This window comes from Mauremys mutica, chromosome 1 (genome assembly GCF_020497125.1).
Source record: "Mauremys mutica isolate MM-2020 ecotype Southern chromosome 1, ASM2049712v1, whole genome shotgun sequence".
Taxonomy (NCBI): Eukaryota; Metazoa; Chordata; order Testudines; family Geoemydidae; genus Mauremys; species Mauremys mutica.
The window spans coordinates 138,204,320-138,231,354 of record NC_059072.1 but is presented as its reverse complement, the minus strand read 5'-3'; the positions used below and the strand labels follow the sequence as shown (position 1 = coordinate 138,231,354).

General features: G+C 49.1%; 1 protein-coding gene across 2 annotated transcripts in view; it reads right to left on the bottom strand.

Annotated features, from left to right (window-relative positions):
* LOC123355543 (alpha-2-macroglobulin-like) overlaps nt 1–27,035 on the bottom strand; it is a 216,388-nt gene that overhangs the window by 152,004 nt on the left and 37,349 nt on the right. The window contains exons 28-36 of one of the 2 annotated variants that reach the window (XM_044998149.1): nt 25,357–25,522; nt 21,555–21,778; nt 20,338–20,556; nt 19,912–20,039; nt 13,141–13,231; nt 4,769–4,837; nt 4,277–4,379; nt 3,299–3,340; nt 1,851–2,007 (exon numbers count right to left, since the gene is read on the bottom strand). In XM_044998149.1, the coding sequence (XP_044854084.1) occupies nt 1,994–2,007; nt 3,299–3,340; nt 4,277–4,379; nt 4,769–4,837; nt 13,141–13,231; nt 19,912–20,039; nt 20,338–20,556; nt 21,555–21,778; nt 25,357–25,522 (1,056 nt within the window). In that variant the 3' untranslated portion in view covers nt 1,851–1,993. Of the gene's footprint in view, nt 1–1,850; nt 2,008–3,298; nt 3,341–4,276; nt 4,380–4,768; nt 4,838–13,140; nt 13,232–19,911; nt 20,040–20,337; nt 20,557–21,554; nt 21,779–25,356; nt 25,523–27,035 lie in introns of those variants that run through there. The other variant, XM_044998143.1, reaches the window with a different exon arrangement.

The following is a 27,035-nucleotide window of genomic DNA, read 5'->3' as shown; positions in this document are numbered from 1 at the left end:
GTTCCATCTATCGCCCCACCACCGTTAGGGAATCCCGTTGCAGCAAAGCCATCCACTATGACTTTCACATTTCCCAGAGTCATTACCTTTGGTAGCAGCAGCTCAGTGATTGCTTTGGCTACTTGCATCACAGCAGCCCCCACAGTAGATTTGCCCACTCCAAATTGATTCCCGACTGACTGGTAGCTGTCTGGTGTTGCAAGCTTCCACAGAGCTATCGCCACTTGTTTCTCAACTGTGAGGGCTGCTCTCATCTTGGTATTCTGGCGCTTCAGGGCAGGGGAAAGCAAGTCACAAAGTTCCATGAAAGTGCCCTTACGCATGCGAAAGTTTCGCAGACACTGGGAATCGTCACACACCTGCAACAGTATGCGGTCCCACCAGTCTGTGCTTGTTTCCCGGGCCCCAAATCGGCGTTTCATGGCTAGAACCTGCCCCATTACCTGCATGATCTCCAAAGCACCGGTGCCCGCGGTCTGAGAGAATTCTGTGTCCATGTCCATGTCTTCATCACTCCCATCGCTGCGCTGCCGTAGCCGCCTCCTACTCGCCTGGTTTTTCAGGTCCTGGTTCAGCATAACACCTCACGCATTCTCGTGAAGTTTAACAATGTCCATGACTGCTGTCTTGAGCTGAGCGAGCTCCATGCTTGCCGTGGTATGGCGTCTGCACAGTTCACCCAGGAAAAAAGGTGTGAAGCGGTTGTCTGCCGTTGCTTTCATGGAGGGATGGGGAGGATGTACACAGAACCACCAGCAATAATGTTTTTTGCCCCATCAGGCACTGGGATCTCCCAGAATTCCAATGGGCAGGGGAGATTGCAGGAACTATGGGATAGCTACCCACAGTGCAACGCTCCACAAATCGACGCTAGCCTTGGTACATGGACGCACACCGCCAAATTAATGTGCTTAGTGTGGCTGCATGCACTCGACTTTATACAATCTGTTTCCAAAAACCAGTTTCTGTAAAATTGGAATAATCCCGTAGTGTAGACATGCCCTCAGATGCAGGGTTTTCTTTGTTCAGAGAGAACAGTCCTGGGGGACACATGCTGAGAAAGGGCTGAATAAAGCAACTTATGAAGAGATTTTGAAAGAAGTAAAAATGCATAGTTTGGATAAATAATGACTAGCTAGAAGGCACAATAATTCAGTATATGCATTTAAAAAGAGTAAATACCCAAGAAGAGGGGACATATTTAGGGGACTTGAACAGGTAAAATTAGGAGTAAATGGGCTGAAACTGAGAAAAGGGGAGCATTTTTCCAACTGTGAAGGGGCTCTCAGACTGTGGAGTAGTTTCCCAAAGGGAAGGGAGTTGGCAGTCCCATTAGCTAAGGCACTAACAACTAGTATTATATAAATCCCTAGAACATGCCATTCAGTTCTAGGACAAACCACTTGTCACAATGCTACACACTGTGGCCAGTTGGCACTTCATGGGAGCAGCAGGGATGGAACTTTCAGGCTGGTGTTCCAAACCCCCAGACCTCGACCCCTTCATCCAAAGGAGACCCCATTACGTGTTAGCTGTATCAGGCCCCAGCACACAGCTGAGTATTTCTGTTTCCAACCTGTAGCAGGCAGGGATTATCTACAGTCCCACAGTTCATGTTCACAAGTAAGGAACAATCCCGCACTAGTCACTAGCTGGAAAAGGTGAGGGCTATTGAACACAATGGTGCTTAGCAGATCTTCTCCCACAGACTCTTTCCCCCATTCTGGCTGTGGAGGGCAGAGCCCTAGCAGAATGGGACACACCTTGGCCTGAGAAGTCCTGGGTGAAGCTGTGATCTGGGGCTGAACGGGGATGAGGGGGTTGGGAACAGAGAGGCCAGGAGCCATTGGTCAGGTTAGTGAATTCATTTATTTGTAATGTTTGTTTCCCGATTCTTGCTGCTGTTTTCTCTCTGTCGCTTCATCCATCCACCTCAGCCTGTGCAGGGGCTAAGCAGGTGGGACGCGGGAGGTTCAGAACACGACTTCATCCCTCACATTTCCTCTGCTATGAGGGGGAAAGGAGCGGGAATGGGAGAGGTTTAGGGAAGAGAATTGCCACTCCTCCCCTAGGCCTAGGCACAGAGCCAGCAACACACATCCAGGGCTGGGTATGGCTGCTCTATTGCAGGGAGCACAGCCCTGCCAGGGCCCCAGGCAGGAGATTCCATAGCCCCGACCTCTCCCTACCAAGGGCAGGGCCTTGCCTCATCTGCCTCCACACAGAGCGTCTCGTAACACTGGGGAGTCGCAGCACAGGCTGTGTCAGCCTAGGCTCCGGCTGGAACCATCTCTGCTGTATCTGACACTGCAAAGCGGCCATGTGGCAGGGAAGCAGCCCAGCTTGGATGAACCTGGGACCACAGGATACTTGGTACCATAGACATGCTAAGGCTCAGCTTGGACATTTGCTTTGGGAGCGAGGTGCTGATCTGAGCAGCACGTTCTCTCCCTGCACCTTTGTTCCTATGGGACCCAGCCCAGAATGGAGTAAATCAATTTACACAAGAGCCATTAGTAATCAGGGGAGGGAAGGGAGCTCCCTGCACTGGGACTGAGCATCTGCCTGTGGATCAATACCAGGGGGAATGGAGCCCAGAAAAGCCCCTGGATGCTGAGATCCTTCCCTGGGCCTCTCAGACCTGCAGAACCAGGGCTGGGAAAAGGAGGCTTCTGCTGAGTCCTGCTGCTGGGAGACCCTCCCCTCCTCTGTCTGTCTGGCTCTCCTGTGCTTTGGTTCTTTCATTCACTCTCTCTGTCATGGATATTTTGGCTCCTCTGATCCTAGCCAGAAGCAGGAAGGTCAGGTCCTTTACACCCCCCCTTTCCCCAGCTGCTGGGGAAAGGGGGGGTATAAAGGATCTGAGTTTATAGGACAGGCTGAGCGACCTCATGTTCTTATTTGATCTGAGCCCCGACAGCCCATCTCTGACAACTTCACACAAACAAGCGACCCAGTGAGATGGCAGGGACTTGCTGGCTCTGACTGGGTTGGAGCCTTCACCCCACCCCTGGAAGAGCCTCTCACAAACCACTGCAATGACACAGTTTCAATACAGCTCAGGAGGCAGAGGCTGCAGCAGGGAGATGTGTAAAGTGAGGATGAAAGGAGCATCTGTCCCCCAGATTAAACGAAGACTCCATCAGTGCAGGCAACAAACCCCTGTGCAGGGGGAAAAAAAGCCACCAGCTCCGACTGCACTGGGGATGCACACCTGGAGCTGAGCTCTCGCAGTGGGGAGTAGGTATGGGGGTGCTGTGAGCAGGACGAGGGGAGGAAATGGCTCTTCATACGCTACCTTTGCTGCAGGGGGCGCTGTACTCAGCGATGGCAAATTCATCTGGAAGACACAAGGGAAGGGAGATGTGATCCGGGCTGTGTGAGACTCAACCAGGACTCCTCACAGTTTCACCAGGCCCTGTGGCAGAGAGCTGGCACCGCATCAGAGATCTCAGGCAGGAGAGGAGGGAGCCCTGTCTCCAGGGGCACTGGGGGAAGCTCAGCCGGGCTCCATGGGAGGAAGGCCAAGGTTACCCCAAGGCTACAGTACAAGAGGTATCTCCAGTGGATCTGTGCCAGGTGCCCTATGTCCGTTTGCATCTCATCTGACACACAACCGCTGGGGTTGCCGTTGGGCTCTGGTTTTGTCACCCGATGTCCTAGCTGAGGAGGTAGAGGAGTGAATGTGCCTCCCCCAGGTCACACCCAGAGCTGGGATCTCAGGGCAGGATCTGAACCCAGAACCCTCCCAGGTCCTTTTGGCTCTAACCCACCTGGGTTGGCACCTTCCCTCTACAGTGCGGGAGGGGTCTGGGGCTCATGGTGCGAGCATGAGGCCAGTGGAATATGATCCCTTGCCCATAATCCCGGTGTGCCCCACATCCTCATCTGGGAGAGGGGTGACACTGCTGAGATGGGCTTGTTGTGTCCAGAGATGAGAGGGGGACGCAAACCAGTGGGGCAAACCAGTGTCAGGGATGGTGCGACAGGGCCGTTTGGGGTTGGAAGCAGGAGGAGAAGGGAATGAGGTTTGCCCTTGAACCTCCATGGGCAGTTGCTGAGCAGGCAGCGCTGGCGTGAGGTTCCCAGCTCAGCCCCAGGCCTGTCACCACCCTCAGGAGGCAGCATGGGGTTGGGGAGGTGGATCATAGAGAGAACGAGGCCAAACACAATCCCGAGCCCAGCGGGTCCCCCTGAGGCTCTGACTGTGGCCTCTCCCCTCCCTGTGACAGGCCCATGGTGGTTAACGTCCCCCCAGCCCTGCCCCCACACGCACCTGTCTCATAGTAATCGTAGACTTTCACCAGTGCCGGCTTCAGCCTCTGTACGGGGAAGTCCTGCTCCACCGCGAAGGAGAATCTCTGAGTCACATTGCTCACCTGGGGTGTGTGTGGGGGAAACAGATGAGACTCAGGAGGATGCTCTGAGCCACCTCACTCTCTCCTTCCCCATCTCCCCACCCCTCATTCTGCAGGTCCAGCATCTGCCCCCCTTGGCTGCAGGGCCTGGCAGGGATTCAGCCCTGCCGCCCTGATCCCCCTCCCCCAGGTACAAGCTAGGCTGGGGGAAGAACAGGGTCCCAGCTCTATATGTTGGGAGGAGCAGGAAGAGCTTCACAGAAATGCTGGGGAGCAGCAGCAGCTGCGCAGGAATACATGGGTTTGTTTTCCCCAGCCAACACCTGGGAGATCCCCGCTCAGTGCCCCTATCAAAGGTATGTCAGGGGGTGACTCTCCCTGGCTCATCCTGGCCCCCTGTGAGCGCTCACCTGCTCCATGTACAGCAGCACGTGGTTGGTGCTCAGTTCTGTGCGGTGGATGTGGTTACGTCCTTCCAGCTGCCAGTGGCCAAGGGAAAGAAGCAGGATGTTACTGAGCCCACTTCGAACCACCCCAGAACCCTAAGGAATGGGATGCTGAAGCAATCCCAGAGCTGTTAGCAATTATCTTTGAGATCTTCTGGAGGATGGGTGATTTCCCAGGGGATTGGAGACAGACAAACAGAGTATCTATCTCTATAACCAACCTCACTTTCTTCTCTGAGAGGGTTACTGGACTAGTGGATAGTGGGGGCGGGAAGGGAGAGGAAAGCAGCAGTCACCATATATCTTGATTTTAATAAGGCTTTCTGATACAGTCCCACCTGACATTCTCATAAGGAAATCAGGGAAATGTGTCCTAAAAGAAATCATCATCAACTGGATGCACAAGTGGTTGAAAGACTGTACTCAAAGGGCAGTCATCCACAGTTTGCTGTTAGACTGCTAGGGTGCATCTAGTAGGGTCCTGCAGTGTCAGTCCTGGGTCTGGCACTACTCAACATGATCATTAATCACTTGGATAATAGAGTGGAGAGCATGCCTCTAAAATCTGTGCATGACACCAGCTGGGAGGGGCTGTAAGCACTTTGGACAGGATTAGAATTTAAAACCACTTTGCCAAATTAGAGAATTGGTCCAAAACCAAGAAGATGAAATTCAGTAAAGACAAATACAAAATACTACACTTGGGAAGGAAAAATGAAATGCACAACTACAAAATGAGGAATAAATGGCTAGGGGGTAGTTCTGCTGAAAAGGGTCGGTGGGTTACAGAGGATCTCAAATTTAATATAAATCAGCAATGTGATGCAGTTGTGAAAAAGGCTAATATCATTCTGGGGTATATTAACAGGAGTGTCATATGTAAGACACGGTATGTAATTATACCACTCTACTTGGCATTGGTGAGGCCTCAGCTGGAGTACTGTGTCCACTTCTGGGCACCACACTTCAGCAAAGATGTGGATATATTAGAGAGAGTCCAGAGAACAGCCACAAAAATGATAAAAAGTGTAGAAGACCTGACCTAGAATCATAGAATATCAGGGTTGGAAGGGACCTCAGGAGGTCATCTAGTCCAACCCCCTGCTCAAAGCAGGACCAATCCCCAGACAGATTTTTGCCCCAGATCAAACTAGCTAGAGATATAAAAGGTAACAAGAAAAAATTCTACAAATACATTAGAAGCAAGAGGAAGACCAAGGACGAGGTAGGCCTGTTACTTAGTGAGGAGGGAAAAACAATAACAGAAAATGTGGAAATGGCAGAGGTGCTTAATGATTTCTTTATTTCAGTTTTCACCAAGAAGATTGGTGGTTATTGGACGTCTAACATAGTGAATGCCAGTGAAAATGAGGTAGGATCAGGGGCTAAAATAGGGAAAGAACAAGTTAAAAATTACTTAGACAAGTTAGATGTCTTCAAGTCACCAGAGCCTGATGAAATGCATCCTAGAATACTCAAGGAGCTGACTGCGGAGATATCTGAGCCATTCACGATTATCTTTGAAAAGTCATGGAAGACATGTGGAAAGGTAAAAACTCTGGGCATGTCTAGTCTTGAGAGAAGAAGGCGGAGGGAGGACCTGATAACATATTTGAATACTTTAAAGGGTTGTTATAAAGAGGATGGTGATCAATTGCTCTCCATGTCCGCTGAAGGTAAGACAAGTAGTAATGGGCTTAATCTGCAGCAAGGGAGAGTTAGAAAATGTTTCCTAAATCTAACCTAACTGTAATGGTAATTAAGCTCTGGCACAGGCTTCTAGGGGAGGCTGTGATTTCCCATCACTGGACATTTTTAAGGACAGGTTAGACAGACACCTATCAGGGATTAGCTAGGTTTACATGGTCCTGCTTCCTCACAGGCGGCTGAAACTTCCTCACAGGATGACCTCTTGTGGTCCCTCCCATTCCTACCGTAGAGTCCTGTGTGGGACTATTTTTTAATCCTGCTCCCACCCACTCTCGCTGTTATGGCAACGGGTCCTGCGGGATCCCAATCCCACTGCAGAGCTCTACATTAGTCCCACACAGGGCTCTAGCCTATAGCTCTGTGGTTCTTTGCTGGTGCCATAGGCACTGACTCTGTGGGTGCTCTGGGGCTGGAGAACCCATGGAAAAAAATAGTGGCTGCTCAGCACCCAATGGTGGCCCACTGATCAGCTCCTCCCCTTCCCCCCCAGCACCACCCGCCCACCGGTGGTCAGCTGCTCAGTGGTGTGCAGGAGGCTCTGGGGGGAGTGAGAGAAGCAGGGGCAGGAAGAGGCAGGGCGGGGGCAGGGTGTGCTCGGGGGAGGGGGTGGAACGGGGCGGGAAGAGGCAGGGCAGGGGCAGTCCTCGGGGAAAGGTGGCAACTGTGGGCAGGGCCTGGGGCCCAGCAGGGGTCAAGCGCCCTCGGGGAAACCAGAAAGTCGGTGCCTCTGGCTACTGCTTTAAAGGAAGAGGCAAAATCTGCACTATGGCCCCAGGGACAGTGCGTAATGCGGCTGGGAGAGGCTAAGCCTCCCCAAACCTCCCCTAATGCACCGAGCCATGGCCCCGGGGCTGGGCCACAGCAGAGCTCAGAGCTCCTCCAGAGCCAGGGATTGGGACTGCTTGGCCAGGCAGCTGGGGTTCCCCTGTCTGCGGTGGGGGGCTCAGGGCTCTTCTGGCCCCAGTGGGTGAGAGTGTGGGGGCATGGGGGTGGGGTCTCACGCAGAAGGAGCAGGGCAGGGGTGGGGCCTCGGGTGTAATGGGCGAGGCAGAACTAGCCTCCTCGAATGTGGGGGGTTCGTGCACCATCTATGTATGGCCCCAACCACCTGGTGGACTGAGATGTGAAGTACCACGGTTTGAGACCTGTGGGGATAGGCCACAATCAAGTGCAGCATCAGTGCAGTGTCTGACCCATCCCCTGAGGGCAGGGCTGGGGCTGTGGGCAGGGTTGGGGTTCTGGGCACTGCCTCCCCTGTGCTGCTCACAGGCATCATTAGTCTGATGCCATCACACCTCAGGGCCCCTCAAGGGACACCTCCCAGTGTCTGAGTCTCCCTGAGGAGATGCAGGGCCCAGGGTGGGCTCAGGAGTTGCAGTGGAGGGGTGTGAAAGCTGGGGGAGAAGAGAGGGATGCAGGGAGGTGGGGGCTCATCACTCTCTCTCCCAAGCACCCCGCAAGCCCAGCCTGACTTCCCCTTACAGGAGCACTGCCCCCTCCAGGGGAGACTGTGAGGTGCCTCCAGCTGGGCCTGCTCCCCCTGTGTGTAACAATTTATCAGGGAGTCACTGAGTGGGCGCTCAGGGGGATGGGATGGGACGGGGAGGGCGTGGGGAATCAGGGGAGGGTTAGAAAGAAGAGATGGGGTCACAGAGACAGGAGACAAGGGGAGGCCTGATGCTGGACAAGGGGGCAGCCGAGCCTGGATTGGCTGAGCCCTGATTAGGGGGTGGAGCCAGGCTAGGAGGGGCCTATAAAAGCGGCCGCCCAGCCAGGCAGCGGCACAGGAGGCAGCAAACAGAGCTGCTAACAGGGGAGTTTGCGTGGGAGTTAGCAGGGGGAGGAGGAAGGGGGCCGCGCCGTGTCCCCTGTGTTACCCTAGGTACAAGCACCGAGCGAGGCCGGGACAGCAGCAGCCATGAGCCAAGCAGCAGAGGACACACCGAGGATGAGAGCATGCAGCAGCTGCGGTATGTACCTGGTTCTAGCAGGGGACCCAGAGCAGTACTATGTATGTATGAAGTGTCGCCTAATAGAGCTGCTGGAGGAAAAGATCCAGGGCCTAGAGCTGCAGGTAGAAACCCTGATAGAGAATAGAAGGGGGTTCGAGCAGCTGATGGAGCAATGGCAGGCAGTAACCGAAGGGGAACGCCCAGGGGCACAGGTGGGAGCAGGGGCTAAGGCCAGTGAGGGGGGACCACCAGACGAGGAGGATGGGCGGTGGAAGCATGTGACTGTGAGAAGCAGGCCAAGGAAAAGGAGAGCCAGTGAGGGGGAAATAGAGCTAAGGAACAGATTTGAAGGTTTGGAGAATGAGGAAGGGGTAAAGAATATGGTAGCTGATGGTGGGAGGCCAAGGAAAAAGAGACGAGCGGCCAGTCCCATAGATAGAGGGGAGGAGTCTATGGAGGCAACACCAAGTTTGGGTCAGGGGAGATTACAGGATGGCTTAAGGGGAACCACAAGGGAAGATAGGAATGGAAGGAGCTTGCAACCAGGGGGAACGGGGGATAGGTTAGAGGACCGCACTGTCCCCAGGCAAAGGCAGGTCTACGTGATTGGGGACTCCATACTGAGACGGTTGGACAGGCCTGTGACCAGGGCCGATCCAGAGAACAGAAGGGTGTGCTGTCTACCGGGCGCTAAAATACGGGATGTGGACCTGAGGTTGAAAAGGATCCTAAGAGGAGCAGGTAAGAACCCTTTGGTCATCCTTCATGTGGGAACGAATGATACTGCTAGATTCTCACTAGACAGGATCAAGGGAGACTATGCCAGGTTGGGTAAGACGCTTAAGGAAATTGAGGCTCAGGTGATCTTCAGTGGGATCCTACCTGTCCCTAGGGAAGGGCGCCAAAGGGGTGAGAGAATCCTGACGATTAATAGTTGGCTGAGAGAGTGGTGTTACAAGGAGGGCTTTGGGATGTATGGGCACTGGGAGGCTTTTGGGGACAGACAACTGTTCTCACGGGATGGGCTCCACCTAAGTAGGGAAGGAAGTAGACTTCTAGGAGGGAGGCTGGCTCATCTGATTAAAAGAGCTTTAAACTAGACACTGGGGGGAGACGGTTGGGAGGGGCCCTGGTGCACTCCACGCCAAATTTATACATTGGGAGTGAGAACAAGAAGATAACAACAGATATAGCCAGAGGGGGACGGTTAGGTGTAAGGAAGAGGGGGGGGACAGATACTAGATCGACAGGTCGAACTGGTAGTACTGTGTCCCTACCGAGCGGGGTGAGAAGAGTGAGAGGAGCCCAACAGCAAAAATTAGGATGTTTGTTCACCAATGCGAGAAGCTTAGGTAATAAAATGGAGGAACTGGAGCTCCTGGTCCGAGAATTGAAACCGGATATCGTAGGAATAACCGAAACATGGTGGAACGATAGCCATGACTGGAGTACAGGTATGGAAGGGTATGTGCTGTTTAGAAAAGACCGATGCAAAGGTAAAGGTGGGGGAGTAGCATTGTATATCAATAATGAGGTGAAATGTAATGAAATAACTAGCAATGCAATGGTTAATACGGAGTCTGTATGGGCAATGGTCACATTAGGGAAGAAAACTACCAGAGCCTCACCCGGGACAGTGATTGGGGTGTGCTATAGACCGCCAGGATCTAGCTTGGAGACGGATAGAGAGCTCTTTAATGTTTTTAAGGAGGTAAACACTAATAGGAACTGCTTGATCATGGGAGACTTTAACTTCCCAGATATAGATTGGGAAACAAATGCTAGTAATAACAATAGGGCTCAGCTTTTCCTAGACGTGATAGCTGATGAATTCCTCCATCAAGTGGTTGCTGAACCGACGAGGGGGGATGCCATTTTAGATCTGATTTTGGTGAGTAATGAGGACCTTGTTGAGGAAATAGTTGTAGGGGACAACCTTGGCTCGAGTGATCACGAGCTAATTCGTTTCAAAATTAATGAGAGGATAATCAATATTGCATCTGAGACTAGGGTTTACGATTTCAAAAGGGCTAACTTTACTAAATTAAGACGACTAGTTAGGGAAGTGGACTGGACCAACATATTTAGGAATCTAAAGGTAGATGACGCCTGGGGTTACTTCAGGTTGAAGTTGCAGGAGTTGTCAGAGGCATGTATCCCGAGAAAGGGAAAACGGCTCGTAGGTAGCAGTTTTAGACCGAGCTGGATGACCAAGCGTCTTAGAGGGGTCATAAAGAAAAAACAGAAAGCGTACCGGGAGTGGAAAATGGGAGGGATCAGCAAAGAAACCTACCTTATTGAGGTCAGAGGGTGTAGGGATGCAGTGAGAAAGGCAAAGCGACAGGTGGAGATGGACCTAGCGAAGGGGATTAAAACCAATAGCAAAAGGTTTTTTAGCCATATAAATAGGAAGAAAACCAAGAAGGAAGAAGTGGGACCGCTTAAAACTTTAAACGGAGTGGAGATTAGGGATAATCTTGGAATGGCACAATATCTGAATGAATATTTTGCCACGGTCTTTACTGAGGTTAATGAAGGGCTAAGGAATAGTGATAGAGGGACCGATGGGAATGAAGATATGGGGGTAGACATTACGGTATCTGAGGTGGAGGCCAAACTTGAACAGCTTAACGGAAGTAAATCGGGGGGCCCGGATAATCTTCATCCTAGAATATTAAGGGAATTGGCGAGTGATATTGCTAGTCCGTTAGCGATGATTTTTAATAAATCTCTAAATTCGGGGATTGTACCGTTGGACTGGAGATTAGCTAATGTAGTTCCTATATTCAAGAAGGGGAAAAAAAGTGACCCGGGTAACTACAGGCCTGTTAGTTTAACATCTGTAGTATGCAAAGTAATGGAAAAAATTTTGAAAGAGAGAGTGGTTAAGGAGCAGGAGGCCGATGACAACTGGGATAGATTACAGCATGGATTTACGAAAGGTAGATCGTGCCAAACCAATCTGATCTCCTTCTTTGAGAAAGTAACAGATTTTTTAGACAAGGGAAATGCGGTGGATCTAATATATCTGGATTTCAGTAAGGCGTTTGATACGGTACCGCATGAGGAATTATTGGTTAAATTGGAAAAGATGGGGATCGAAATGAAAATCCAGAGGTGGATAAGAAGTTGGTTAAAGGGGAGACTGCAGAGGGTAGTACTGAAAGGGGAACTGTCGGGTTGGAGGGGGGTTACCAGTGGAGTTCCTCAAGGTTCGGTTTTGGGTCCTATTTTATTCAATCTATTTATTGCTGACCTGGGAACCAAGAGTAGGAGTGGGCTGATAAAGTTTGCGGACGACGACACCAAGTTGGGAGGTATTGCCAATTCGGAGAAGGATCGGGATATCCTCCAGGGAGATTTGGATGACCTTGTAAACTGGAGTATTAGTAACAGGATGAAATTCAATAGTGAGAAGTGTAAGGTTATGCATTTAGGGATGACTAACAAGAATTTTAGTTATAAGCTAGGGACGCACCAGTTGGAAGTAACGGAGGAGGAGAAGGACCTGGGAGTCCTGGTTGATCGTAGGATGACTATGAGTAGGCAATGTGATGTGGCCGTTAAAAAAGCTAATGCGGTCTTGGGTTGCATTAGGCGGGGTATTTCTAGTAGGGATAAGGAAGTGCTAGTCCCGTTATATAAGGCGTTGGTGAGACCTCATTTGGAGTATTGTGTGCAGTTTTGGTCTCCCATGTTTAAGAAGGATGAGTTAAAACTGGAACGGGTACAAAGAAGGGCCACTAGAATGATCCGAGGAATGGAAGGCCTGTCGTATGACAGGAGACTTGAGGAGCTCGGTTTGTTTTCCTTAACCAAAAGAAGGATAAGGGGAGATATGATTGCACTCTTTAAATATATCAGAGGGATAAATACCAGGGAAGGAGAGGAATTATTTCAGCTCAGTGCTAATGTAGACACGAGGACAAACGGATATAAATTGTCAGTCAGGAAATTTAGGCTTGAAATTAGACGAAGGTTTCTAACCATCAGGGGAGTGCAATACTGGAACAGCCTACCGAGGGAAACAGTAGGGGCGAAGGACCTCCATGACTTTAAGATTAAGCTAGATAAGTTTATGGAGGAGATGGTATAATAGGATAACGGGCTTAGTCAATAGGTCAATTAAGTGCCAAACTGGTACTTAATTGGGTCAAATTGGGTCAATGATATGATATTCTTAACCTCTTTCAGAGGGTATGGCTGGAGAGTCTTGCCCGCATGCTCGGGGTTCAGCTGACCGCCATATTTGGGGTCGGGAAGGAATTTTCCTCCAGGGCAGATTGGCAGTGTCCCTGGAGGTTTTTCGCCTTCCTCCGAAGCATGGGGCAGGGGTCGCTTGCTAAAAGAGTGGGTAGATCGGCTAATGTGGCCTGCATCTTGCAGGAGGTCAGACTAGATGATCATAATGGTACCTTCTGATCTTGAATTCTATGATTCTATGATTCTATGATTCTATGGACAAGGGACTAAGGAGGGGCCCGGTTGCACCGGTAAAATGAGGGGTTAGGAGTTGGCGCTGACTGGGGGCCAGATACCCCTGAAGTGGGGTTGGAATCAAGGGGCCCTAGATGTCCACTGGGTGAGGTTGGGGTTGTGGGGAACTGGACTCCACTGGGTTGTGGGGCAGATACCCCTGGGGGGCTGCGACCCATACACAGAATGGACCGTTACCTTCCTCACTGATGACTTCACAGGGATGAATCCTGACAGCATCTTAACGTCAACGATGACCATGTTGGAGACGGGGCGTTTCCCTGTGTAACTGGGAGACCAAGCGGGAAACGAAACAAGGTTTAATACATCTCAGCACAGAGCTGATGCACCTCAATCCTGACCTGCAGCACCTCCCACCCTGCCTGGCTCCTGCTAGTCCAGTTCTGGTCCCTGGCTCCCTGAGCTGCCAATACCTGCCATTCCTGCCCTGCAACCCAGCGCTGCTGCTGTCTCAGTCCTGGGCTCCCCACACAGCTCTGCCAGTGCCCCTCAGTTCTGCCCTTGGAGCAGTGGAAGTCTGTTGAAAGTCCCTGAAACAAGACGGCATCCTTTCCAATAAGGGGTTTAGTTAAATTACTCCCATCGTTGGTGGCAGGAGGAGGAGGGAACAATTTAAATCAGGATTTAAATCACTTGGTTTTTTAAAATTTTTTATTTAAAATAGGGTTGAGGGGTTGTAGAACCAATGTAAATATTGGTGCTAATTTTGACTGCAGTTTGTAATGAACTAAGTTATAAAGACTCGTGTTTCTAAATGCCACTATGGCTAGAGGATCCTATTTGAATTTGACAGAACTTTGAGACAGAAAAACAAAATACTGGAAGTGAAGGTGCCGTTTCTGCAAACTGTTTAGTAGGAACTGTAGGGGATATATAGAACAGGCCTGGTTTGAATGATTAATAACTAGTGATTCCTTTCAGCCCTCAAAAATGAAAAAAGCTACCCACCTCTATTTATCCCAAAATAGGATGCTCTTAGGAATAAAATGGTTCACATCAGTTGAGACCCTTTGTCTATGGACCCACAGTTCAGCCAAGGTCAGGAGTTGCTCTCCCCAAGCAGAGAAACTAAAATGGCTAATGAGAGTAATGTTAATCACCTAGAAAAGAATCTCTCATTATTTGCGTATGGACAAAACCTCTTTCTCCCTCCTAATCTAGCTAAAAAGAACTCCAAGTTATCAAGAAAGGGTCATTCCCTGCTTTCCTATGCAAAGTGGCCTACTGCACATTGAGTGGATCAAGAGATGGGTGAGGAAGCTGCAAGCTAAACAAACCAGAAGTGTGGCTGTAAGACTGAAGGTCAAATTGGGTGAAATGCCCATTTCCCCAAGAAATCCAAACCATAATCTTTCACCCCAAATTAGAAGCTGAACATTGTTCTTGCTAGTAAATATTCACCTTTTATGATTTTTGTATGTTAAACTCTCGTAATAGTTTTATATACTAACCAAAAGCCTTTTCATTTTGTGTATCTATATATTTATTGCCATGTACATATGGAAACTAACCTAATGGTGAAGGGAAGATGATGGAATGAGTGCAATTGTTTACTCTGGTTTTTACCCCGATTTCACTAATATAGCCCAGACAGCCAGGGAAGGGAACCCCTCAAAACTACTGAAAGTTATCTACAGAAGTATGTTATCATAAACAAGGCTGGGTAATTAATAAGGGATGCTTATGATCCAATTATGTTCTGTGATTGATAAGAGGTATTTGTTGTTACAGATGGGTTCTATAATGGATGGAATAATGGCCCATTGAACATGTTTTTAACTCATTAAGAACTTTCAGTTGTTACAGCTGTTAGTAATAATCACTGGATTAGAGATTCCTTTTTACTCATCAGTCAGGTAAATGGAGGCTCATAAAAGAAATTTCATCAGTAACTAGGAAAACAGAACATATGGCAAAAATAATTATGGGAAAGTACTTTTCCCTCCAAAAAGAAGTTTCTTTATCTCACATTGTATAAAAGGAAAGAGGATTGGAAAGTTAGTTTGGGAATGAACACTTAGCATTCCACAAGGTACAGAAGAAGGGAATATATGTGAAAGAAAACAGTCAAATATAGTAAAAATCTTTAATGAAACAAACTGTACCATAGAATCCCTGTGGATATAAATTCCATGTTTGAATAATAAGAGTATAGCAGTAGGAATATGCTACCGACCACCTGACTTGAATAGCGACCGTGAGTCACAAGAGTGAAATGCCTGCAATTTTTTTATAACACTATAACAGAGGCTTGAATTATATGTATATCCCAAATAAAAAAAAGTAAGAGGACCAAAAAAGTGCCACTGTGGCTAAACAACAGAGTGAGAGAGGTTGTTAGAGAATAAAAGGACATCTTTTAAAAACTGGAAGTCAAATCGACAGAGGAAAATAGAAAAGAACAAACTATGGCAAATCAAGCGTAAAAGTAAAATTAGGGAGGCCAAAAAAGAATCTGAAGAGCAACTAGAAAAAGACTTAAAAACTAACAGCAATTTTTTAAAGTACATCAGAAGCAGGAAGCCTGACAAACATCAGTGGGGCCACCAGACAATCAAGGTAAAGGAGCACTCAAGGAAGAAAAAGACATTGTGGAGAAGCTAAATGAATTATTTGCCTTGGTCTTGACTGCAGAGGATGTGAGGGAGATTCTTACACTTGGGCCATTCTTCTTGGGTGACAAATCTGAGGAACTGTCTCATTCTGAGAATTTAATGGAGGAGGTTTTGGAATAAATAGATAGATTAAGCAGTAAATAATCGCCAGGACCAGATGGTATTCACTGAAGAGTTCTGAAGGAACTCAAATAGGAAATTGCAGAACTACTAACTGTGGTACGTAACCTATTGCTTAAATCAGCCTCTGTACCAGATGAGTGGCGGATAGCTAAAGTAATGCCAATTTTTAAAAAAGGCTCCATTGGCGATCCTGGCAATTATAGGCTGGTAAAATTAATTTCAGTATCAGGTAAATTGGTTGAAACTATAGTAAAGAACAGATTTATCAAAAACAGATTAACATGATTTGTTGGGGAAAAGTCAACATGGCTTTTGTAAAGGGAAATCATGCCTCACCGATCCATTAGAATTCTTTGAGGGGGGGGTCAACAAGCACATGGACAAGGGTGATTCAGTGGATATAGTGTCCTTGGATTTTCAGAAAGCCTTTGACAAGGTCCCTCACCAAAAGCTCTTAAGCAACGTAAGGTGTCATGGGATAAGAGTGAGGCTCGCTCATGGATCAGTAACTGGTTAAAGGACAGGAAACAAAGGGCAGGAATAAATGGTCAGTTTTCAGAATGGAGAGAGGTAAATAGCAGTGTCCCACAGGGATTTGTCCTGGGACCTGTGCTGTTCAATATATTCACAAATGATTTGGAAAAAGGGGTAAACAGTGAGGTGGCAAGCTTTTCAGGTAATACAAAATTATTCAGGGTATTAAGTCCAAGGCTGACTGCAAAGAGTTACAAAACTGGGTGACTAGGCAAAAAAATGGCAGATGGAAATTCAGTGTTGATAAATGCAAAGTAATGCACATTGGGAGACATAATCCCAACTAACATATAAAATGATGGAGTCTAAATTAACAGTTACCACTCAAGAAAAAGACCTTGGAGTCACTGAAAAAAAATCTGTTCAGTGTGTAGCAGCCTTCAGAAAAGCTAACAGAATGTTAGGAATGGGATAGATATTAAGACAGAAAACATAATGCCACTGTATAAATACATTTTATGCCACATCTTAAATACTGCATGCAGTTCTGGTTGCCCAATCTCAAAGAAGATATATTAGAAAAAATACAGAGAAAGGCCACAAAAATGATTAAGGGTATGGAACGGCTTCCATATGAGAAAAGATTAGAAAGACTGGAAGTGTTCAGCTTAGAAAAGAGATGACTAATGGGGGGATATGACTGAGGTCTATAAAATCATGAATGATGTGGAGAAAGTGAATAAGGATGTGTTATTTAGCCCTTCGCATAACAAAAGAACCAGGAGTTACCCAATGAACTGAATGGGCAGCAAACTTAAAAAAAACAAAAGGAAGTACTTCTTCAAACAATGCACAGTCAACCTGTGGAACTCGTTGCCAGGTGATGTTGAGAAGACCAAAAATATAACAGGGTTCAAAAAAGAATTAGATAAGTTCATGGAGGATAGGTCCATCAGTGGCTATTAGCCAAGCTGGTCAGTGACGCAACCTCATGCTCTTGGGTGTTCCTAAATCTGACCGCCAGAAGTTGGGCCTGGACAAAAGGGGATGGATCATTCAATAATTGCCCTGTTCTGTTCATTCCCTCTGAAGCAATTGGTACCAGCCAGTGTTGGAAAACAGGATATTGGGCAAGATGGACCTTCTTTCTGTACACAGCTGTATTAATCTTTGGTTAAATAATCTCATTTGAGCTTGTTATTTGACAATCTTGAATCATTATTAAATTCAAACTTGCAACATTCTATACGTGGAAAATATCTCTTGTTCTAATACATAATGGGAAATGCTTATGTACAATACAAGAATGTGTGGAGTATGTCCTCCAAATTGAGAAGCTTATAAGGGATTTTGTTGGTTTTCACTGTAAATAATTGCTGTGGTCTAACAGTAATAGGAATTGTCTGGCACAAGGAAGAAGAAATGTTAGAAGATATAAACCAGAGTATAACCTGAGAAAGTGACAGAAATTGCTTAAAAGCGGGGATCCTAATTGATAGTAGGGGCTAAAAATGAAATACAGTCCTTGAAATGAATCAAACTTAAACGGCCTCCAATAAGAAAAGAATTGAAGAAATTTGTAATACACAAATGCCATGTACTGGATACTAATGGAAGCAGCAAGCAAACTGAAAGAACAGGAATAAGAGGATGCCTCTTACCTTCTTAGGAGCCCTGAAACTAGGATATATAAACTGTATTTTTTGTAAAAAATTCTCCCTTAGTGGCATAAAATCTCTGTCACTTCAGATCCAAACTGGTTCCGTGTTAGCACTAGGAAGTTATTTCAATACACTAGCTAAGTCATTGTGAGATTTTTGATACTCACTTTAAAAAATAGGAGCTTAAAGTTAGGTCTGGTCTACACTACAGACCTATACCTATGTCACTCTAGGGTGTGAAAAATCACAACCCAAGTGATGTAGTTATATGGATCTAACCCCACCATGTAGACAAAGCTAGGTTGGTGAGAAAGCTTCACCTGTCAACATAGCTAGTGCCTCTCGGGGAGGTGGAATAACTACGCCGATGGGAGAGCTCTCTGCTGTCGGTGTAGAGTGACTTCATTTAAGTGCTACAGCAGTGTTTTAAGTGTAGACTTGTCCTTAGGCTCCAAAGCTCATATTTTGGCATCTAAGGGTGGGTATTGTAAAAGCACTGAAATGATTTAGGAGTATAAGTCTGACTGAACTCGGCCTGTAAATCCTGGTGAAGGAGAACGGCCGGGTCAAAGCACTCAGCTCCTGCGACTGGGGTAGTTCGCTCTGTGGGAGGGTGGTGGTGGTTGCAGGCTACTGTCCGGGCAGTTTTATGTCTGAGGCTGTGGCTACACTTAGCACTTCAAAGCGCTGCCGCGGCAGCGCTTTGAAGCGCTAAGTGTAGTCAAAGCGCCAGCGCTGGGAGAGAGCTCTCCCAGCGCTGTCCGTACTCCACCTCCCTGTGGGGAATAACGGACAGCGCTGGGAGCCGCGCTCCCAGCGCTGGGGCTTTGACCACACTGGCGCTTTGCAGCGCCGCAATTTGCAGTGCTGGAGAGGGTGTGTTTTCACACCCTGCTGCAGCGCTGCAAATTTGTAAGTGTAGCCAAGCCCTTAGTTTGTGTTGCTCTCACAGTAAGGGTTTGGCTACACTTGCAGCTGTCCAGTGCTGGGAGTTAAAGCAGTCTTCGTACAGCTGTGTAGGGAAAGCGCTGCAGTGCGGCCACGCTGACAGCTACCAGCGCTGCAGTGTGGCCACATTTGCAGCATTTGCAGCGGTGTTGGGAGTGGTGCATTATGGGTAGCTATCCCAGCGTTCAAGTGGCTGCAACGTGCTTTTCAAAAGAGGAAGGTGGGGTGGAGTGTGACAGGGAGCGTGGGGAAGACAGAGAGAGTGGATTTTTGGAGCTGACACTGAGTCAGCTCCCTGCCTTGCAAGTTCTGACCCCTTCCCCTGCCCCCTTCTCTCATTCACTAAATGCAAATAGCCCTCTTTGTTTTTTTCCCTCACAGACCAGATAAGCAGCTGCTCCGAAACAGACCCCGCCCCGCCCGCCACACTGCTTTTCTCCTCAAGCAAACACTAGTAGTGGACATTCCAAAGGGATCCCCCTGCCTGCCTCTGCTTGAGCAAACAGTAGCTGTGTTTGTTTTTTAGATAAGCAGCTCCGGGAGCCCCGAGTTCACAACAAAACAAACAGAGGCATCACAACAAAACAAAGAGTGTTATCTTTACTTAAAAGCATTATGGGAAGGTTCTGGAGGTCAGTTACAGCGTAGTAAGATTAATCACTGTTTACACTGGCACCCCAGCGCTCTTCTCTTTATTCCTCTCGTCGAGGTGGAGTATATGCAGCGCTGTAGCCAGGGAGATACAGCGCTGTATGTGCCTTGCCAGTGTGAACGGGGAGTAAGTTACAGTGCTGTAAAGCCACCATCAGCGCTGTAACTCTCAAGTGTAGCCAAGCCCTCAGGGTGTTACTAAGATGCTGATTTCTCTTTTTCAGCCTCAGGGAAACAAGCCCAGAACAATCACTCTAACAATTTAGCGGGAGAAAGTAAAGAGCTAGCAACACAGAAATACAAATTCAGATTGACATTGAAAAGAACAATTGCAATTAAGAAAATATCATGGGATTTAATTTTTGAAAAAATATTGATTTGTATCAACTTTTCTGGGGGCTCGTCTCACCACTGAAATGACTTGTCCCCTGCCCTAGGGCTGCTCCGGAAGGTCCAGCCCTGCGAGGGGGAGTTACCTGATGTTTATGGCGATGTTAAAGGTCCTTTGAGCCTTGGCGCTGTCACATTTCTCAGGGACTGTGTGCACCTCCAGCGCAAACGGTGCCTCGCCCAGCTTGGGGAGCACATTGTACCTCAGGCTGGTCTGAAAGAGAATATATGGTTCTCTGTGTGTCTCCATCTGTCCATCTCCTCAATTTCCTTCCCTCTGCTCAGTTTCATTCTTTCCTTTATCTCTTCTCTCTCTCTCCCCGTTCCCCAACTCTCTCTGTCAACTCTCTCCTCCTCACACCTCTTTCCTATTTTCTCCTCCTCTCACCCATCTCTTCCTCTTTTCCTTCCCTCTCTCCCCAGTCCACCCCATCTTCCCATCTCCAATGGGAATGAGACAGACTCCCCTCAGCAGCAGCCTCTCCCGCTCCACCTGCCCCAGGGCCCCTCACCTGCACGTAGACACATCCTTCTCCTGTCACCCCCATGCTGTAGTCCCCTGGCACCTCTGGCAGTGCTATACGCTGGAGCAGCAGACGGTTTGTGTGATCCACCTGGAATTGGGACTGGAAGTCCCCTGTAGATTGCAGAGTCACTGTAGATGCTCCTCCGCTCTGGGCATAGGTGGAGACTCCATATCGGGACAGCGCCTGGAGTCCCACCACTGTGTCCTGCCAAACAAGAGATGAGCCCAGGTGCCCAAGGGGATGAATGAGCCATTTGTATGGGCCCAGAGCCCCCACTCCACTGGCTCTTCCTACACTGCAGTGCCCCGATTTTCCCATTTCCACTCCCACAAGCCATTCACTCTATTCCCTTGGGCCCAGATCCTCAAAGGTATTTAAGCACCTTTCTCCCACTGAAAGCAGCCAAGTGTCTAAGTACTTTAGGGAACCTAGGCCTTGGTATCTCTGACACTCCACCACAGGCATCTGAGGGAAGATGCCACCACCCTTCCCTGAAGGACCAACCCAAAGGGACAGTTCAGGACCAGGTGAAATGGGAGCTGCTTGTAGCTCAGAGAGGACCCTGGTGAGGCACCCAGGAGGATCAGTAATGGAGTATGAGAAAGTCTTTCAGCCCTTTGGGTATCAAGCCAACCAGGGTAATGGTGGAGCATGGGCCCCAATGACTGGTCCTGTCTAGAGACTCCCTGAGGTCCCAGCCTCCAAGCACCAGCATGGTCTGCACCCGCTCAAAGGGGGAGGTGGCACCTCCTGTTTGGTTGTCACTCAGGATGGTGCCCCCCCACCTCTTTCTGGGTATGTCCGGCAGTGACTGGCTGCTGCTGCTTTTCTGGGGAGGCCTCTGCTCCTGAGCTGAATTGGTCTGGCTGGATGGGGTCAGTGCTGGGGGGAGCTGGGGATGGCACTGCACTACCTTGTGAGTGCTCAGGGCAACTCTTCTGTCCTCCATACACAGCAGCATCACTTGTCCAGTCTCCTAACTCATTAGTCCCTCTGGGTCTGTGGGTATCTGATGCAGCCATACTCCATGCTGTGACTATCCCCTGATCTAAACTAAACTATACAGCCAAGGGACTGCCACCCCTTCCCTCCCCCCAGGTCAGTCTTCTCCTCCCCCAGGTTGTTTGTCTGTCTCCTGCCCTCTCCTGTCTGCCTCTCCCTCCTGCCCTGGGTGTCTGAGGCTGGGGATCGGAACAGTTCACCTGGGTGGAGGAGAAGCCCCCATTGGGATTCTGCTGCTTGCTGATCCACTTTGCAATTTGAGTTGCTAATGACAGGTCGTCTTGGGATGGTGCCGGCTGCGTGGTGAGGTGAGCGAGGAGCACGTAGGACGTCATCTCCACTTCGGCAGAAGGCGCACGGGGGTGGTAGAATGGGAGCTCGGCTTTTGGCTCCTTCCCGGGCCTCTGCCAGTGAATGGAGCCATCTGCAGCAGGAGAAGGGAGCAGGAGGGCAGGAGAGAAGGAAATACAGATGCTTAGTACATGCCATTTCTAAGGGGGTTGTTGACCTGCTGCTGCTGCGGGTGGGAGAACAGAGCCCCCCCATGCTCGTCTGGCATATTGACATGAGACGTGAAAGGATTAAATAGTCCCTCACTTGCTGGTCTAGTGGATTTATACAAACCTTCTGGTACAAACACTCAGTGACTAATCAGGCTGCCACCTCTGTGCCTACGTCCCCTTTATCTTATGAAGGGACATCCCAGGAATGGACAGTAGCAGCCTTTATTGGGCTCTTTGATCCAAAAAGGGTGAGGTCGCTAAGTGGCCCCAGGCGCTCAAGGCCCAAGGGTTACAGCAGTGACGGTTGCACCCCACTGCAGCAGGGTGAACAGCCCATAAGTCCTTCTCTTACCAGCACAGGCCCAGTTCTTCCTGGGATTTCCTGGGACACCAGGACCTTAATTTGGGGCCCCCTGGAATGATCTGTTTTTTCATTTTATCAGTCCAAAGATCAGGCTTCTCCTCTTCATTTGTCTCTTGCTGTAGGGAGCAGACGTCACTCTGTGCTGACCAGGGGCCATCGCTCCCATGGAACGAGTATCCAGAGTGAGGAGCAGTGCTTGGAGCGAGGAATGGAGTGGAGCCAGCTAAGATATGAGCAGAACTGTGCTATTGCTCAGTGCGAATGGTACCATTTGGTCAGGGTTTCAGGATATGCTCAGTCACAGCACTGAGATGTGTGGGGGACCCCCCAGATACACCTGTGTCGCTGCAAAGTCAGGCACCGGCAGCTCTGGCCCCAGCTCACATTTTTAAAAAGTTCCCTTTGTCTCTACATTAATATTTCAGCACCTTAAAAAAGAGCCACCATCAAACTGTTCCCACAGGAACTTGCCCTCGGGAAAGGGGACCCAGGCCCCAACTCTCTCCTCCCTGGTGATGACCCCTATGTCTGGGGAGCTGTAAGGCATCTCCCAGAGTCCTAAAATGTGCCCCCCTGATGCTTCTCTCCATGTAATGCCCCTTGGACCAAACCATCCTCTGCCTCACCTGCTGCCCCCTGAGCTGCTCTCGGTACTGGCCCACTCCTGGGCTGCTGTAGCCACCAGAGCCTGGGGGCGGGGGGAGCAGGAAGCTAGATGCCACTGAGATGCTTCCTCCCCCTGCAACAGGCTCCCTCCTCAAAATGGGTGACACTCCTGGGGAGTGTGGGGACAGGAATCCTCCTGAGGCAAAGGGGGAGAGGAGGGTAGAGACGGCCTGGACCCAAAGAAGTGGGGAGAGGGAAGAAGAAACCAGGGGAGAAGGAAAGAAAAATCTTGGGTGAGAGATCCTAGGGAGGAGGGCAGGAAAGGGAGGGGGAGAATCTGCACACATGGATGGGAGGGAGGAGAGAGACACTCAAGGAGGGTGGAAAGGAGAGAAGACGCCTGTAAGACCTGGCCAACACACAGATTTTGTGCCACTACAACTATTTTGGTTAGGGCTGTGACTTTTCTACTGGTACCTGTAGTCTGGGCATGGTCATACTAGCATAAAGGTGCCTTGTACCAGTAGGGCTGTACGGGAACAGTTCTATTGGTATGAACACCTTCATACTGCTATAACTGCGTCCACACTGCGGGAGTTGCACCACTTTAATTATACTAGTACAGATACAGCAGAATGACTTTTGTGTGTAGACAAGGCCTGAAGGTCCATCTACCCTGGGGAAATGCTCCGTGTTAGAAGAGAAAATGCATTAAGCAGCACGCTGGTAAATATGACTCAGCACCTAGAATAGACAGGGATGGTTGGGCTTACAAATTAATTTGCTGTTTGTAAACTTAGGCTATGGGGTGCCCTCAGGGGAGCCACAGGCAGCTAATGTGATTGGTTGGCCACAACCAGCTGCCGTTTTTCACCCAACCTGAGTCTGTCTAGATCTGCCAGCAGATCGAGGGACGTGATCATTCCCCTCTATTCGATATTGGTGAGGCCTCATTTGGAGTACTGTGGCCAGTTTTGGGCCCCACACTACAAGAAGGATGTGGAAAAATTGGAAAGAGTCCAGTGGAGGGCAACAAAAATGATTAGGGGGCTGGAGCACATGACTTATGAGGAGAGGCTGAGGGAACTGGGATTGTTTAGTCTGCAGAAGAGAAGAATGAGGGGGGATTTGATAGCTGCTTTCAACTACCTGAAAGGGGGTTCCAAAGAGGATGGATCTAGACTGTTCTCAGTGGTACCTGATGACAGAACAAGGAGTAATGGTCTCAAGTTGCAGTGGGGGAGGTTTAGGTTGGATATTAGGAAAAACTTTTTCACTAGTAGGGTGGTGAAGCACTGGAATGGGTTACCTAGGGAGGTGGTGGAATCTCCTTCCTTAGAGGTTTTTAAGGTCAGGCTTGACAAAGCCCCGGCTGGGATGATTTAGTTGGGAATTGGTCCTGCTTTGAGCAGGGGGTTGGACTAGATGACCTCCTGAGGTCCCTTCCAACCCTGAGATTCTATGACAAGGTGCTGAGTTGTCTTTAGCAGTATGTCAACTAATGCATTTTCTAACACAGTGAGTTTCCTCACCTGCATGAGGCCTATGAGTGTGGGGCTGGGGCAGGGGACAGAGAACCCAGGTGTCTGATGTGATGGGAAGGGAACCTGGTGTTTGCACATGCTGGGACCCTGCATAACAAGTCCCATGTTCACTAGGGTTGGGGGCAGCCTGTGTGTGTGTGTGTGTGTGTGTGTGTGTGTGTGTGTGTGTGTGTGTGTGTGTGTGTGTGTGTGTGTGTGTGTGTGTGTGTGTGTGTGTGTGTGTGAATGGCTTTCGGGTGGGGGAGAAGGAGCCTGTGTGTGTGAGTGGATCCTGGGGAAACCTTGCATGTGCTTGTGCATTAGCTTGTGCCTGGGGCAGGCTGCAGTGTGTGTGTGGGGAGAGAGAGATTTGTGGGGTGCAAGGCAGCAGGACAATATGCCTGTGATTTTGTGGGCTGGGAAGTAGGGAGTATGTGAGAGCTTTTGGTGTGGGAGGCAGGAGGGAGGAGAGAGATTTGGAGACTTGGGGGAAGGAGGAAGAGAGCAGGAGGAAAAGAAAGGAGAAACCAGTTATTTCACAGTATAGAAAAGGGGGAAACGGACTGAAACAAACAGAGGAAAAGCTAACAAGCTCCAGAGTAGAGCAAGGAGGCAAATGGAGGGAAGGCAGGGACAAGGGAAAGGGCAAATGCAAGAGAGACAAATGCAAAGGGAAAGTTGGCAATTTACCTAATAGGTAGGTTGGATACTGAAGGTTGCAATCAATGACCCAGTTTAAAAGAACAAGGAGTCCTTAAAAGGGCAGGGATACAACAGGGATACAACAGCCCAAGTCAGAAATCTGCCTGGGCTGCCTCTCTCTCAATCTGGTTTCTTCATGTCAAATAATGTTCTCCCGCCTGGTGCCGGCCCCTCGTAACATTCCTCTGCTGTGGTTTCCCCTCTGAGCACCTGTATATGATTCTCAATACACGGTCACCTTATGAGTTGGGGAGGTAGGGCCGGGGGATGGGATGCAGGAGAAGGGCCCATCGAGAACTCTCACCCTCTTTCACAGCTTCCTTGTCAAGCGAGTCCAGCTGTGCCCTGCGCTTCTCCTCCTTCCCCGCCAGGGCGAAGGCGTAGGCCAGTAGCGCCCTGGTGTACACGTGGTTTCCTCCCTGCTCTGCTGCCGTCTCCAGACAGAACAGAGCATTACGGACCACAGAATGCTGTGTGGAGAGAGAGACATGGGCTGAGAGGGGGAGGAGAGGTCACCATGGAGGTGAATTCAGTCTGTGAGCTCAACAGGCAGGAAACAATATGCACTTTTTCCATTTTATGAAGTATTTTTTTCCGGATTTTCTGACATACGGGTAACTCTAAACAATAGCTGATCTTTCAGAGCCAGATTCCCCGGGACACTCTCTCGCTTTCACCACTCCAGCAATGTGCAGTGGCTGGTTTACAGCTGCGTTGCATCAGTAGGCTGGCACTAAGCATCCAGAGCGAACCAGTGAGTCCGGCCCTTCACATTTGGTGAATGGCGATGGCGTATTGGGGAACCTGGCCCTTTAAATTTGTCCTGTGGTCGGTCCTCACTTAGGAACATTTGAGAAGCAAAGTTTGGAATCAGACATTTCCCGTAAGGACATTCCAAGGGATACCAATGTGCACAGGTGCATACACAGCAGGGCAGTTCATCTGTTTTCGTCAATGGCTGAAAATGGAAAGTCCAGCAGACAGTCCCATTTTCAGTGGCTTGAAACTTTTTCAGACTGTTTTGATCTGAACCTTCCTAGCCCTTGGTGTCTGCTAAGAGAGAGGTTCTTTCTGGGAAGCTGGAGGGAATGAGCTCAGCTGGTATTGAGACAGAAAAGCCTGAAAACAAAATGCCTTGGGGTTTATACTCCTGCTAACTGAGAAGGGCTTAATCAGGACATCAAGTTTCCTCAGTTAAATACAGGGGATGAGGTTAGTCTAATGACAGTGGATGGGAACTGGCTGCTACTTCATCAGGACAATGTTAACAAGCAGGCCATGTTGGGCCACATCCACTTGCCTTGTCTGACCACAGCCAGTAGCACCACACATCTAAAGCCTGGTCTAGCCTCAAGTTACAGAACTCACCTTTTCTGGGCACAGCCTGGCACACGTTCACACTCAACTTCTCTACCAAGAAAAATCCTCCACTTTTGGGGGCATACTGACTCCCTTTTCTGGAGCAGCATTAGCCCCATGTCAGTGGAGTTATATCAGCACAGTGGGAAGGTGCATGCTCACTGGAAGTACCAGTGTAAATGGTCCTTCCACTGCAGTCCCATAGTGCAACATTCCCTTTAACAGAGACTGTCTGGTAGCACTTTTGAACCAAGTGTCCCAATGATGGGAAGCCCGCCTGGCTTTTACACAGTCAGCACATTCTCCACAGCCACAGCTGTTCCTGCTACTTGCTACCTTTTCCCACGTGCTCTGAGTGAACATTTCCCACAAGCACAGCGAAAGCTACGCAGCAAGATTTCCACACAAAGCAATGCCGCTGAAAGCGGCACAGAGGACACTGGGATGCCTACCCACAATGCACCACACTGTTGCCAATCTGGCCTGATACTAGATGAACACAATGCGCTGGCACAAGTGGCCCAGTGTGAACTCACTGCACCGATATAGTCTTTTTGCCATTGCTCCCTGATGATAAAACTTTTACCAGTGCGATTTCTGGATGTGGAGCAGACCTAACTGAAG